General features: G+C 55.1%; 1 protein-coding gene across 1 annotated transcript in view; it reads left to right on the forward strand.

Moving 5' to 3' along the window:
- The window catches only part of LOC125449296 (equilibrative nucleoside transporter 2-like), a 38970-nt gene extending 26528 nt beyond the window's left edge, over nucleotides 1–12442 (forward strand). The window contains exons 4-14 of the mRNA XM_059641484.1: nucleotides 64–210; nucleotides 585–745; nucleotides 3410–3549; nucleotides 5142–5276; nucleotides 6036–6133; nucleotides 6515–6596; nucleotides 7680–7798; nucleotides 8846–8951; nucleotides 9471–9556; nucleotides 9809–10005; nucleotides 11572–12442. Of these exons, the coding sequence (XP_059497467.1) occupies nucleotides 64–210; nucleotides 585–745; nucleotides 3410–3549; nucleotides 5142–5276; nucleotides 6036–6133; nucleotides 6515–6596; nucleotides 7680–7798; nucleotides 8846–8951; nucleotides 9471–9556; nucleotides 9809–10005; nucleotides 11572–11683 (1383 nt within the window). The 3' untranslated portion in view covers nucleotides 11684–12442. The remainder of the gene's footprint in view (nucleotides 1–63; nucleotides 211–584; nucleotides 746–3409; nucleotides 3550–5141; nucleotides 5277–6035; nucleotides 6134–6514; nucleotides 6597–7679; nucleotides 7799–8845; nucleotides 8952–9470; nucleotides 9557–9808; nucleotides 10006–11571) is intronic.
- Nucleotides 12443–14118: the final 1676 nt, after the last annotated feature.

The following is a 14118-nucleotide window of genomic DNA, read 5'->3' on the forward strand; positions in this document are numbered from 1 at the left end:
GCCCGCAATGGTCTGGCATCAATGTGCTGAACAGCTGCTGACCTGTGTTCTGGTTCCTGTCAGCTGCCCATCTCAGCACCTTCACCTCATTGTCTAAACACCAAACTAATCCACATTGCCTCCCACAGATTCAAATTTGTCCAGATTATTTTCTTTTTCCTTGGATTGGGAACGCTGCTGCCCTGGAACTTCTTCATCACTGCTATCCCGGTAAGTAATGACCGTATGAAATGATGAGGACAGAGTTTCTGCTCCTGATCGCTGACTGTCTGCCTGAGTATCAAACTGCACACAGCAAAGGCTGGAGGTCACAGCAGGTCAGACAGGGTCCATGCATAGAGAGCAAGCTAACGGCTCTCGGCGAGATGACACTTTATCAGAGCCGAAACTGTCGGAGGGTCAGCGCTGAGGGAGCGCCGCACTGTCGGAGGGTTGGCGCTGAGGGAGCGCCGCACTGTCGGACGGTCGGCGCTGAGGGAGTGGGCACTGTCGGAGGGTCTGTTAGACATTAGCTTGCTCCTATCCTGAGTATCAGACAGCATTATTAGTCTGTCGCTCTTTAATCTCTTCCGTTTTTGTTGAAGTATTTTGAGGAACGCCTGAATGATCCACTTGGAAATGCCTCAATGTTATCAAATGGCACGGAGCAGGCTGGGGACCAATGGCACTTCAGTAACTGGATGACACTGCTGTCAATGTTACCCTTACTGCTGTTTACTTGTCTCAACTCCATCCTGTATCCACGGTGAGTAACAGTATCCACCCTATCCTGTATCCGCAGTGAGTAACAGTATTCCCCCCAATCCTGTATCCGCAGTGAGTAACAGTATTACCCCCAATCCTGTATCCGCGGTGAGTAACAGTATTCCCCCCAATCCTGTATCCGCAGTGAGTAACAGTATTCCCCCCAATCCTGTATCCGCAGTGAGTAACAGTATTCCGCCCAATCCTGTATCCGCAGTGAGTAACAGTATTACCCCCAATCCTGTATCCGCAGTGAGTAACAGTATTACCCCCCATCCTGTATCCGCAGTGAGTAACAGTATTCCCCCCAATCCTGTATCCGCAGTGAGTAACAGTATTACCCCCAATCCTGTATCCGCAGTGAGTAACAGTATTCCCCCCAATCCTGTATCCGCGGTGAGTAACAGTATTACCCCCAATCCTGTATCCGCGGTGAGTAACAGTATTACCCCCATTCTGTATCCGCGGTGAGTAACAGTATACCCCCCAATCCTGTATCCGCAGTGAGTAACAGTATTCCCCCAATCCTGTATCCGCAGTGAGTAACAATATTCCCCCCAATCCTGTATCTGCAGTGAGTAACAGTATTCCCCCCAATCCTGTATCCGCAGTGAGTAACAGTATTCCCCCCAATCCTGTATCCGCAGTGAGTAACAGTATTACCCCCAATCCTGTATCCGCAGTGAGTAACAGTATTCCCCCCAATCCTGTATCCGCGGTGAGTAACAGTATTCCGCCCAATCCTGTATCCACGGTGAGTAACAGTATTCCGCCCAATCCTGTATCCGCGGTGAGTAACAGTATTTCCCCCAATCCTGTATCCGCAGTGAGTAACAGTATTACCCCCATCCTGTATCCGCAGTGAGTAACAGTATTCCCCCCCATCCTGTATCCGCAGTGAGTACCAGTATTCCCCCCAATCCTGTATCCGCGGTGAGTAACAGTATTCCCCCCAATCCTGTATCCGCGGTGAGTAACAGTATTACCCCCCATTCTGTATCCGCAGTGAGTAACAGTATTACCCCCCATCCTGTATCTGCAGTAACAGTATTACCCCCAATCCTGTATCCGCAGTGAGTAACAGTATTCCCCCCAAACCTGTATCCGCAGTGAGTAACAGTATTACCCCCATCCTGTATCCGCAGTGAGTAACAGTATTACCCCCAATCCTGTATCCGCAGTGAGTAACAGTATTACCCCCAATCCTGTATCCGCAGTGAGTAACAGTATTACCCCCATCCTGTATCCGCAGTGAGTAACAGTATTCCCCCCAATCCTGTATCCGCAGTGAGTAACAGTATTCCCCCCATCCTGTATCCGCAGTGAGTAACAGTATTCCCCCCATCCTGCATCCGCGGTGAGTAACAGTATTCCGCCCAATCCTGTATCCGCGGTGAGTAACAGTATTACCCCCAATCCTGTATCTGCGGTGAGTAACAGTATTACCCCCAATCCTGTATCTGCGGTGAGTAACAGTATTACCCCAGCCCCTGTCCTGTATCCACACACTGCCCCACCCCACACCAACTCCATCCTGTATTTGCTCTGAGTTGCCCATTGCCTTATTCTCCTGCCTTCTCCCTGTAACTCCCCTCCATTCTCCTGCCTTTCCCCTCTCACCCCCCTCCATTCTCCTGCCTTCTCCCTGTAACTCCCCTCCATTCTCCTGCCTTCTACCTCTCACCTCCCCATTCTCCTGCCTTCTCCCTCTAACTCCCCTCCATTCTCCTGCCTTCTCCCTATAACTCCCCCCCCATTCTCCTGCCTTCCCCCTCTCACCCCCCCATTCTCCTGCCTGCTCCCTCTAACTCCCCTCCATTCTCCTGCCTTCCCCCTCTCACCCCCCAATTCTCCTGCCTTCTCCCTCTAACCTCCCCCGTTCTGCTGCCTTCTCCCTCTCACCCCCCCATTCTCCTGCCTTCTCCCTCTAACCCCCCCCCGTTCTGCTGCCTTCTCCCTCTCACCCCCCCATTCTCCTGCCTTCTCCCTCTAACCCCCCCCCGTTCTGCTGCCTTCTCCCTCTCACCCCCCCATTCTCCTGCCTTCTCCCTCTAACCCCCCCTGTTCTGCTGCCTTCTCCCTCTCACCCCCCCATTCTCCTGCCTTCTCCCTCTAACCCCCCCCGTTCTGCTGCCTTCTCCCTCTCACCCCCCCATTCTCCTGCCTTCTCCCTCTAACCCCCCCAATTCTCCTGCCTTCCTCCTGTCTAACCCTTGACCCCTGTACCAATCAAGAGCCTATCTGTCTCTGACCAGCCCCCTACAGCGCTCAGTACCACAGGTTCCCCCCCCTCAGGCTGTGGAAATTCCTCTCCATCTCAGTCCAAAGGGTCACCCCTTCACTCTGAGGCTGCGCCCCCAGGTCCCAGTCTGCTCATCCAGCCTCCCCAGGCCTCTCTGTATCCTGTAAGTTCCAATCAGAACCCCCCCCCCAGCCACCTCAGCCTTTGAAACTGCATTGAGTACAGACCTAGAGTCATTCCCCCCTCAGTACCCAGCACATTTACCCCCTCCTCGATAAATGTAGAGTTTGGGTGGGGGGTGTGGAGGGGGGCTGGTAAAGGCATGTGTTGCAGCTGGTTGTACGCAGCAGGAAGCAGCAGTATGGTGGGACTGGGATCGGACTGTGCAGGTAGAGCTCAGTATTACCCTGTGATTGGCCGCAGGATCGCAGAGAGGGTGAGGATAGCTGGCAGTCTGTTTGGGATCTTCGTCCTGTTTGTGCTCACCGTGGTGCTGGTCATGGTTCAAACTCACCCCAGCGTGTTCTTCGGCATCACCATGACCATTGTCTGGTTCATCAACTGTGAGTACAAGCGGCAGTGCGACCACGGCGTGCATCATAAACCGCAGGCTTTGCCCCATTTGGGGAGGTAGGGGCAATTTGGAACAAGGAGAATGCATGTACCCCCTCCCCCCCCCCCCCCAGCACAATTCAGCTCAGCAACCCTGCCAACACAGCCCACCCCTCAGACTGAAACCAGGAGGAGGCCATTCAGCCCCCCTTCTCGAGCCTGTCACACAGTAACAGGAAGAGGCCATTCAACACCTCGAACCTGTGAGGGGGTGTGGGGGATGTGTGTGAGGGGGTGTGGGGGATGGGTGAGGGGGTGTGGGGGATGTGTGTGGGGGGTATGTGCGGGAGGTGGGGGGGTGGGGATGTGTGTAGAGGGTGGCGTGTGGGTGTGGAAGTGGGGGTGAGGGGTGGGAGTGGTGTGAGTGGGGGGTGGGAATGTGTGTCGGTGGGGTGTGGGTGGTGGAGTGTGTGGGGGTGGGGTGTGTGTGCAAGTGGGCAGGGTTGTGTGTCAGGGGGTGTGTGTGTGGGGGGTGAGGGGTGTGTGTATGGGAGTGGAGAGTGAGGGTGTGTGGAACTGGAGGGTGAGGGGGCGTGTGCGTGGGCTGAGGTGTGTGTGGGGGGGGAGAGGTTGTGTGGGGGTGAGGGGGTGTGTGGGAGTGGGCGGGGTTGTGTGTGTCAGTCGGAGGGTGAGAGGTTGTGTGGGTGTGGGCAGGAGTTTGTGAGGGGGTGTGTGGGAGTGGGCGGGTGTGTGTGGGGGGTTGAGGGGGTGTGTGGGAGTGGGTGGGTGTGTATCGGGGGGTGAGAGGTTGTGTGGGAGTGGGCATGGTTGTGTGTTGGGGGGGTGAGAGGTTGTGTGGGAGTGGGTAGGTATGTGTTGGGGTGAGGGGGTGTGTGGGAGTGGGCGGGGTTGTGTGTTGGGGGGGTGAGAGGTTGTGTGGGAGTGGGTGGGTATGTGTTGGGGTGAGAGGTTGTGTGGGAGTGGGTGGGTATGTGTTGGGGTGAGAGGTTGTGTGGGAGTGGGTGGGTATGTGTTGGGGTGAGAGGTTGTGTGGGAGTGGGCGGGGTTGTGTGTTGGGGGGGTGAGAGGTTGTGTGGGAGTGGGTGGGTATGTGTTGGGGTGAGAGGTTGTGTGGGAGTGGGCGGGGTTGTGTGTTGGGGGGGTGAGAGGTTGTGTGGGAGTGGGTGGGTATGTGTTGGGGTGAGAGGTTGTGTGGGAGTGGGCGGGGTTGTGTGTTGGGGGGGTGAGAGGTTGTGTGGGAGTGGGTGGGTATGTGTTGGGGTGAGGGGGTGTGTGGGAGTGGGCGGGGTTGTGTGTTGGGGGGGTGAGAGGTTGTGTGGGAGTGGGTGGGTGTGTGTCGGGGGGTGACAGGTTGTGTGGGAGTGGGTGGGTATGTGTTGGGGTGAGAGGTTGTGTGGGAGTGGGTGGGTATGTGTCGGGGGGTGAGAGGTTGTGTGGGAGTGGGTGGGTATGTGTTGGGGTGAGAGGTTGTGTGGGAGTGGGCGGGGTTGTGTGTCAGGGGGTGTGTGTGTGGGGGGTGAGGGGGTGTGCGGGAGTGGGTCTGAGGGGGTGTGTAACCGTTGCTCTCTCTCTCTGTCCCCAGCCTTCGGTGCAGTGTTACAGGGGAGCCTGTTTGGCCTGGTTGGATTACTGCCAGCAGAATACAGCAGCCTGTTTATGAGCGGTCAGGGAGTGGCTGGATTGTTCGCAGCATTGGCATCAATCCTGGCAAAGATCAGTGAGTCGCTCGCTTACACTCCCTCCCCCTCTGTGTCTCTGTCTGTCTATCCATCCTCTTCTCTCACTGATTCCCTCTCCCTTCTTCTTGGCTTTCCTCTCACCACCTCTGTGTCTTTCTCTCTCTTCCCCCCCCCCCATCTCTGTGTGTGTGTGTGTGTGTGTGTGTCTCTCTCTCTCCATCTCTCTGTGTCTCTTTCCCTTTCTCTCTCTCTCTCTCTCCCTTCCCGGTGTTCCCCCCCCCCCCCCCACCTCCATCTCGGTGTGTGTCTCTTTCTCTTTCTCTCTCTCTCTCCCTTCCCCTATCTACCTCCCCCACCTCCATCTCTGTGTGTGTGTCTCTCTCTCTCTCTCCATCTCTCGGTGTCTGTCTGTCTCTATCTCTTCTCTCTCTCTCTCTCTCTCTCTCTCTCTCTCTCTCTCTCTCTCTCTCTCCCTCTCTCCCTCTTTCCCCCCCCACCCACCGTCTCTCTCCCCCCCCACCCACCGTCTCTCTCCATCTCTGTGTCTCTTTCTCTGCCGCTGTGTGGTCTCTCCACCACTCTCCCTCCCTCTTGCCCCCCCAACACCTCTCCCTCCCTCTTGCCTCCCTCTAACCACTCTCTCCCTCCGCCTGCACGCGCTCTCTTCCACATCCCCCCCAACTCTGTTCTCCTCCACACACGCACCCCCACCCCACCCCAACCCACCCCCACCCCCCGACGCTATTGGACACTCCCAGGAGCCACTGCAGTTTGACCACAGTTTGTTGTTTGATCAGGTCGTGCGGATAAGGAGACCATCGCGTTGGGATATTTCATCACTCCCTGCCTGGTCACTCTATTAACCATCATTTTCTACTACATTCTGCCCCACCTGGTGAGTACAGCAAAGGGCCCTGTCTCGCAGGCACTCACTCTCTCTCTGTCAAATTTCAAACTATTCCCAAGTTGTTGTAAACTGGGACAGGCTGCCTGAAGGGACACTGGGGGAGCAGATTCAATGGGAGGTTTCTTACAGGCACGGGGGCGGTCAGGGAAGAATACTGGGGAAGGAGGAATCAGCAGAGAGCTGGGGGAGGGTGGGATGCTGCTGGTTCGCATTGAAGGGGGCTATTTGGAGAAGCCTTTCAAACAAGCCAGCATTGTGTTGATGGGCTGAATGGCCTCCACCTGTGAAGATTGGCAAGATTGGGATTTCCGTTCTGTTAAACTCACTCACTGACTGACCTTCCGTCTGCTGCCTGTGTGTCTGTCCCAGGAATTTGCAAAATATTACTTCAGCAAAGATCGTCTGAATCATAGCTATGAACTAGAGACCAAGACAGACCTGCTAACTCATAGTAAGTCACACAATGGAGACCACCCCCCCCCCTCCGTACACCCCGACCCCTGCTCTCGCCCAAACCCCTTCACCCCCGTCTCCCAAACCCCTTCAACCCCGTCTCCCAAACCCCTTCACCCCCGTCTCCCAAACCCCTTCCCGTCTCCCACACGCGCCCCCCCCGCCCCCGTCTCCCACACGCGCCCCCCCCGCCCCCGTCTCCCACGCGCGCCCCCGTCTCCCACACGCGCCCCCCGCCCCCGTCTCCCACACGCGCCCCCCGCCCCCGTCTCCCACACGCGCCCCCCCCGCCCCCGTCTCCCACACGCGCCCCCCCCCGCCCCCGTCTCCCACAAGCGCCCCCCCCGCCCCCGTCTCCCACACGCGCCCCCCCGCCCCCGTCTCCCACACACGCCCCCCCCGCCCCCGTCTCCCACACGCGCCCCCCCCGCCCCCGTCTCCCACACGCGCCCCCCCCGCCCCCGTCTCCCACACGCGCCCCCCGCCCCCGTCTCCCACACGCGCCCTCCCCGCCCCCGTCTCCCACACACGCCTCCATCTCCCACACATGCCTCCCCTACCCTGTCTCCTCCTCCCTGTCTCCTATACACACTCCCCTCCCTTACCTGTCTCCTACACTCCTCAGGTGGGGTTACGGATGGCGGGTGGGTGTAGGGGTAGGCTGGCTTTGGTGTGGGGGTGGCTCGAATTGGGGTGGCTCAGGTTGGGGGTTAGGGTGACTGGGAATGGAGGTTGCTGGAGTGGGGCTGGGGGTGGGGGGCTGGGGTGGGAATGAGGATGGGGGTGCTGGGGTCAGGGTGGCTCAGGTGGGGGGGTTGCTCGGGTGGGGTGGGCGTTGGGAGGGGATGGGGGGTGGCTCAGGTGGGGTGGGGTGGGGGTTGGTGAGGGGATGGGGGTTAGCTCAGGTGAGGTGGGGAGGGGATGGGGGGGTGGCTCGGGTGGGGTGGGGGTTGGTGAGGGGATGGCGGGTAGCTCAGCTGAGGTGGGGAGGGGATGGTGGGGTGTGGCTCGGGTGGCACTGACTGATTATTGGTCAGTAACTGACCCTGGTTCAACTTTTCTCTCTCCACCAATCACACAGCGGAGAAAAATGGGATGTTGCCAGCCAATGGGAAGCAGGTACTGGTCCATCTGGAGGACGCGGGCTTCCAAGATGACCAATCAGACAAGAGCTTCAGTGTGATCAAAGTGTTCAGGAAGGTGAGATCGGCTGAGTTTGATTCCTGGGATACTGGGGATGGTGACGGTGCTGGGCAGTGTGTACAGTGAAGGATTGATCACAATTCCCAACCTCCCCCACAAACTGGGAATGTGTCCGTTCGGCAGATCGTATGTGTGGGGTTGGGGTGGGGGGGGTGCAGTGGGAGTTCTGTCACCTTGACATCGGACTGGGAAAACCCCAGAGGGATTGAGGAATATCGGGAGCTGTTGGGACAGTGGAATCAAAGCTGTAGGTCAGCCATTGTCTTATCATACGGTGCATCAGGCTCAAGGGGCTGAATGGCCTCCTTCAGCTCCTGATTGATATGTTTCTCTGTGGGGGTGTTGGGGGAGGCGTGAATGTGTCTGTCTGTGTTACTGTCTGAGTGGGGCTGTCTCTGGCTGTGCGCCTGCCTGTGCGCGTTTCTGTGTGTGTGTGTGTGTGTGTGTGTGTTGTATCTCTGAGTGTGTGTGTGTCTGTCTGTCTCCCTCTGTGTGTGTGTGTCTCCCTCTGTGTGTGTGTGTGAGTGTGTGTGTCTGCCTGTGTGTGTGAGTGTGTGTGTGTGTGTATGTCTGCCTCTGTGTGTGTGTCTGTCTGTCTCCCTCTGTGTGTGTGTGTCTCCCTCTGTGTGTGTGTGTGAGTGTGTGTGTCTGCCTGTGTGTGAGTGTGTGTGTCTGCCTGCCTGTGTGTGTGTGTCTGCCTGCCTCTGTGTGTATGTGTGTGTGTGTGTGTGTGTGTGTCTGCCTGCCTGCCTCTGTGTGTGTGTGTGTGTCTGCCTGCCTCTGTGTGTATGTGTGTGTGTGTCTGTCTGCCTCTCTGTGTGTGTGTGTGTGTCTGCCTGCCTCTGTGTGTATGTGTGTGTGTGTGTGTGTGTCTGCCTGCCTGCCTTTGTGTGTGTGTGTGCGTATCTCCTTGTCTTTCTGTATGTAGAAGCTGACTGTGGTCCTGAAAGCCTTTCTCTGTGTTGGTGTGGCACTGTATGGGCTGTAGCCCCACAAGAGCTGTATTAAAATCAGTGAATTCACCTCTTGGCCCCTTGTCTGCAGATCTGGAAACTGGCCATCGCTATCTGCCTTATCTTCACAGTGACCCTGTCTGTCTTTCCAGCAATCACAGCTCATGTCAACTCTCACACACAGCAAGGCCAGTGGAGTAAGTGCTCTCTGAAAATTACATCCCTCTGGGGGGGAGGGAGGCCGCATTTATAAATATAACAACAGATACCCCCCCATCCCTGGGAGGGAGTTACAGACTGGAATCTGATCGAGGGGGTTCGGTGGGGTTTATATACAGAATAAAACAGATACACCCCCGGGGAGGGAGTTACAGACTGGAATCTGATTGAGAGGTTCGGGGGGTTTATATACAGAATAACAGATACCCCCCGGGAGGGAGTTACAGACTGGAATCTGATCGAGGGGATTCGGGGGGGGTTTATATACAGAATAACAGATACCCCCGGGAGGGAGTTACAGACTGGAATCTGATCGAGGGGGTTCGGGGGGGGTTTATATACAGAATAACAGATACCCCCCCAGGAGGGAGTTACAGACTGGAATCTGATTGAGGGGGTTCGGTGGTGTTTATATAGAGAATAACAGATGCCCCGGGAGGGAGTTACAGACTGGAATCTATTTCGTGTTGTTAAAATGGATTATTTGTTGTGTGCAGAGGAATATTTTATCCCAGTCAGCTGCTTCCTGCTGTTTAATATAATGGACTGGGGAGGTCGCAGTCTCACTGCTCTCTGGTCCTGGGTGAGTTGAAATTGTTAAAACTTTGCTCTTTCTTTCGCTGTTCTTGTCTGTCTCCTCTCCGCTCCTGCCCCACACTGTCTCCCAGTCCTGCCCGCCTCGCGGAGGTGTTCCACCTCCATCTCTACCCCCCCCCCCACCCACCCCCGCAACTGTCTCCCATTCCCCCTCTCCTCTGCTGTGGCCCACACTGTCTCCCCGTGAGCCCGGCGCTGCAACAATGCAGCAGTAACGTTGCTGTGTTTGTCCACGTAGCCCCACCAGGAGAATGTGTTGTTACTGATGGCACTCCTGCGGATTTCCTTCATCCCGGTCTTTATGCTCTGTAACATTAAGGATCGTTACTTCCTGCCCATCCTCTTCACCCATGATGCCTGGTTCATCACCTTCATGTTTCTGTTCGCCTTCTCCAACGGTTACCTGGTCACTCTCTGTATGTGCTACGCCCCCAAGTAAGTGAACCTGACCTTCTGGTGAGGGAGGGCTGTGCACAGAATAACAGATACCCCCCGGGGAGGGAGTTACAGACTGGAATCTGATCGAGGGGGTTCGGGGGGGTTTATATACAGAATAACAGATACCCCCCGGGGAGGGAGTTACAGACTGGAATCTGATCGAGGGGGTTCGGGGGGGTTATATACAGAATAACAGATACCCCCCCGGGGAGGGAGTTACAGACTGGTATCTGATCGAGGGGGTTCGGGGGGTTTATATACAGAATAACAGATACCCCCCGGGAGGGAGTTACAGACTGGTATCTGATCGAGGGGGTTCGGGGGGGTTTATATACAGAATAACAGATACCCCCCCCCCACCCGGGGAGGGAGTTACAGACTGGAATCTGATCGAGGGGGTTCGGGGGGTGTTTATATACAGAATAACAGATACCCCCCGGGGAGGGAGTTACAGACTGGAATCTGATCGAGGGTGTTCGGGGGGTGTTTATATACAGAATAACAGATACCCCCCGGGGAGGGAGTTACAGACTGGTATCTGATCGAGGGGGTTCGGGGGGGTTTATATACAGAATAACAGATACCCCCCGGGGAGGGAGTTACAGACTGGTTTCTGATCGAGGGGGTTCGGGGGGGTTTATGTACAGAATAACAGATACCCCCCGGGGAGGGAGTTACTGACTGGAATCTGATCGAGGGGGTTCGGGGGGTGTTTATATACAGAATAACAGATACCCCCCGGGGAGGGAGTTACAGACTGGAATCTGATCGAGGGGGTTTATATACAGAATAACAGATACCCCCCGGGGAGGGAGTTACAGACTGGTATCTGATCGAGGGGGTTTATATACAGAATAACAGATACCCCCCCCCCCCCCCCCCCCCCCGGGAGGGAGTTACAGACTGGAATCTGATCGAGGGGATTCAGGGGGGTTTATATACAGAATAACAGATACCCCCCGGGGAGGGAGTTACAGACTGGGTGGGGGTACCAGGCTGTCAGACCCTGCAGGGGTAGGGAGGGAAGCTACGCTGACTCTGTGTAAGCACCAGCCACCAACACACAGCAACCCCCCCCCACCACCAAATACCAGACGGGGGTGGGGAGGGGGCACACGCTAGGGATGTGAGTGCAATGTAAAGGCAACTTTAGGAGGATGAGGCATACCCCCAGCCCCACCCACACACCTCATCCCCTGCCCTCCCAATCACACTGATTTTGGAGAGGGGGGTGAGGGTGGTAGGGGATGGGGGCGGTGATGGCCCCATTGTAGAGCCTCAGGTGTCACCCTCTGAGAGGTGTCTGGCTGCGCTGTTCGACTGTGGGGGTCATGCCGTGGGCACTGCCAATACATCCTCCTCCTCCCCCCCCCACCCCCGCCCCGTCACCTTTTCAAACCACAGTACCTGAAGCCTGGGGCTGTGGTGTGGGTCAGGGTGCTCAGTGCTGCCCCCGCAGGCCCAGTGGAAATCCAGCCTGCGTCCAGGAGCTGGTTAGATTTTGATGATGCAGCGTTCCCCCCCACAAAAGCTAACGTCTCTGTTGCTTAACTGTTTCCACAGGAAGGTCTCTCCGAGGGATGCAGAAACAGCTGGCGCAGTGATGGCATTTTTCTTGGCTCTCGGCCTGGCCCTGGGAGCAGCACTCTCCTTTCCCATTCGCCTCATGTTATGAAGTGACTGGGCTACACAGAGGTCCCCTGGAGATTCCTGCCTCCTTCCCCTCAGCTGCCAGGGTGAAGAATTGGCATCTCACTGGGACTGACTGGAATAGAGACCAGGAACTGGTCTGTTCACGCACTGGTCAAGACTCCCTCCCTAGCAGTCACTCCTTTCGCTTTGATCTTTACGTTTGTAGACAATAGCTCTGCGCTACACCTGCTGTTGAATTCAAATCAATCCCTACATCTACGCCACGCTGACCGCCCCCTCTCTTCACTGGGACTGGCCACTTCACCTCTCTCTTCCCCAGTTCTCCCCCAGCAATGACTGGTTTCTGATTTAGGATACTGATCGTGGATGATCAGCCTTGATCATAATGAATGGTGGTGCTGGCTCGAAGGGCCGAATGGCCTGCTCCAGCACCTATTGTCTATTGACTGATCCTTCCCTCTCCCTCTCTTCCAGGATCGCCTGGTGTCTGACCCATTTCCCCCTCTGCTGGTGCAGGATTCCACCAAATTTCTGTCCAATCCCTCCATCTCCCAAACTGGGATTCGCCAAGATTTCTGACCGATCCCTCACTCCTGGAGAAATCTCCCCAGCATGGACTGAATCTTGCAACAGCGTGGGAAATATTTAAACCTGAAAATATAAATGAGACTTGGGCTGTGCCAGTTTTTTTTTGTTTATTCCTGCATGTAAACCCATTCATGATGGTGTAAACTACTGGATTTGTTCGCATTATTTTATATAAGTATCTTTTTTTAAAATAAAAGTATTGAATGTTTGCACAGTTTAAAACAAACAACAATGTAGAGTCTGCTGTCCATTCCAAGCAGGTACGCATGCCTGTGTTATCCAATCCAGTCATTACATCTTCACCTATATTATAGAACATAGAACATTACAGCACAGTACAGGCCCTTCGGCCCTCGATGTTGTGCCGACCTGTCGTATCAATCTCAAGCCCATCTAACCTACACTATTCCATGTACGTCCATATGCTTGTCCAATGACGACTTAAATGTACCTAAAGTTGGCGAATCTACTACCGTTGCAGGCGAAGCGTTCCATTCCCTTACTACTCTCTGAGTAAAGAAACCACCTCTGACATCTGTCCTATATCTTTCACCCCTCAATTTAAAGCTATGCCCCCTCGTGCTCGCCATCACCATCCTAGGAAAAAGGCTCTCCCTATCCACCCTATCTAACCCTCTGATTATTGTATATGTTTCAATTAAGTCACCTCTCAACCTTCTTCTCTCTAATGAAAACAGCCTCAAGTCCCTCAGCCTTTCCTCGTAAGACCTTCCCTCCATACCAGGCAACATCCTAGTAAATCTCCTCTGCACCCTTTCCAAAGCTTCCACATCCTTCTTATAATGCGGTGACCAGAACTGTACGCAATACTCCAAGTGCGGCTGCACCAGAGTTTTGTACAGCTTCACCATAACCTCTTGGTTCCGGAACTCGATCCCTCTATTAATAAAAGCTAATCACAACATTGTTTTACCATCAAGCCCGGGGATCAGCTCTGGTTCAATGGAGAGTGTGCCAGGAGCAGCACCAGGCATTCCTGAAGATGAGGTATCAATCTGGTGAAACCACTAAACAGGACTACTTACACGCCAAACAGCGAAAGCAGCAAGCAATATCCAGACCTAAGCGATCCCACAACCACCAGATCAGATCTAAGCTCTGCAGTCCTGCCACATCCAGGGGTGAATGGTTGTGGACAATTAAACAACTCACTGGAGGAAGAAGCTCCACAAATATGCCCATCCTCAATGACCGAAGAGCCCAGCACATCAGTGCAAAGAGATAAGGCTGAAGCTTTCAGTGATCTTCAGCCAGAAGTGCCGAGTGGATGATCCACCTCGGTCTCCTCCAGTTGTCCCTAGTATCGCAGATGCCAATCTTCAGCCAATTCAATTCACTCCACACGATATCAAGAAACGGTTGGAGACACTGGATACAGCAAAGGCTATGGACCCTGACAACATTCCAGCAATGGGACTGGAGACTTGCTCCAGAACTTGTACATTAGGTGGGTTATAGGGGGTGGGTGCTCTGAGGGTCTGTGTGGACTTGTTGGGCCGAAGGGCCTGTTTCCACACCGTAGGGATTCTATTCAATGAGAACTTGTCACTCCCTGAGCCAAGCTGTTCCAGTACAGTTACAACACTGGTATCTACCCGACAATGTGCAAAATTGCTCCAGGTATGTCCTGTACACAAAAAGCAGGAGAAATCCAGCCCGGCTAATTACCGCCCCATCAGTCTCCTCTTGATCGTCAGTAAAGTGATGGAAAGTGTCAGTGACAGGGCTATCAAGCAGCACCTGCTCAGTGACGCCCAGTTTGGGTTCTGCCAGGGCCACTCAGCTCCTGAGCTCATTACAGCCTCAGTTGAAACACGGACAGAACAGCTGAACTCCAGAGGGTGAGGG

The sequence above is a fragment of the Stegostoma tigrinum genome, chromosome 42 (assembly GCF_030684315.1).
Source record: "Stegostoma tigrinum isolate sSteTig4 chromosome 42, sSteTig4.hap1, whole genome shotgun sequence".
Classification (NCBI taxonomy): domain Eukaryota; kingdom Metazoa; phylum Chordata; class Chondrichthyes; order Orectolobiformes; family Stegostomatidae; genus Stegostoma; species Stegostoma tigrinum.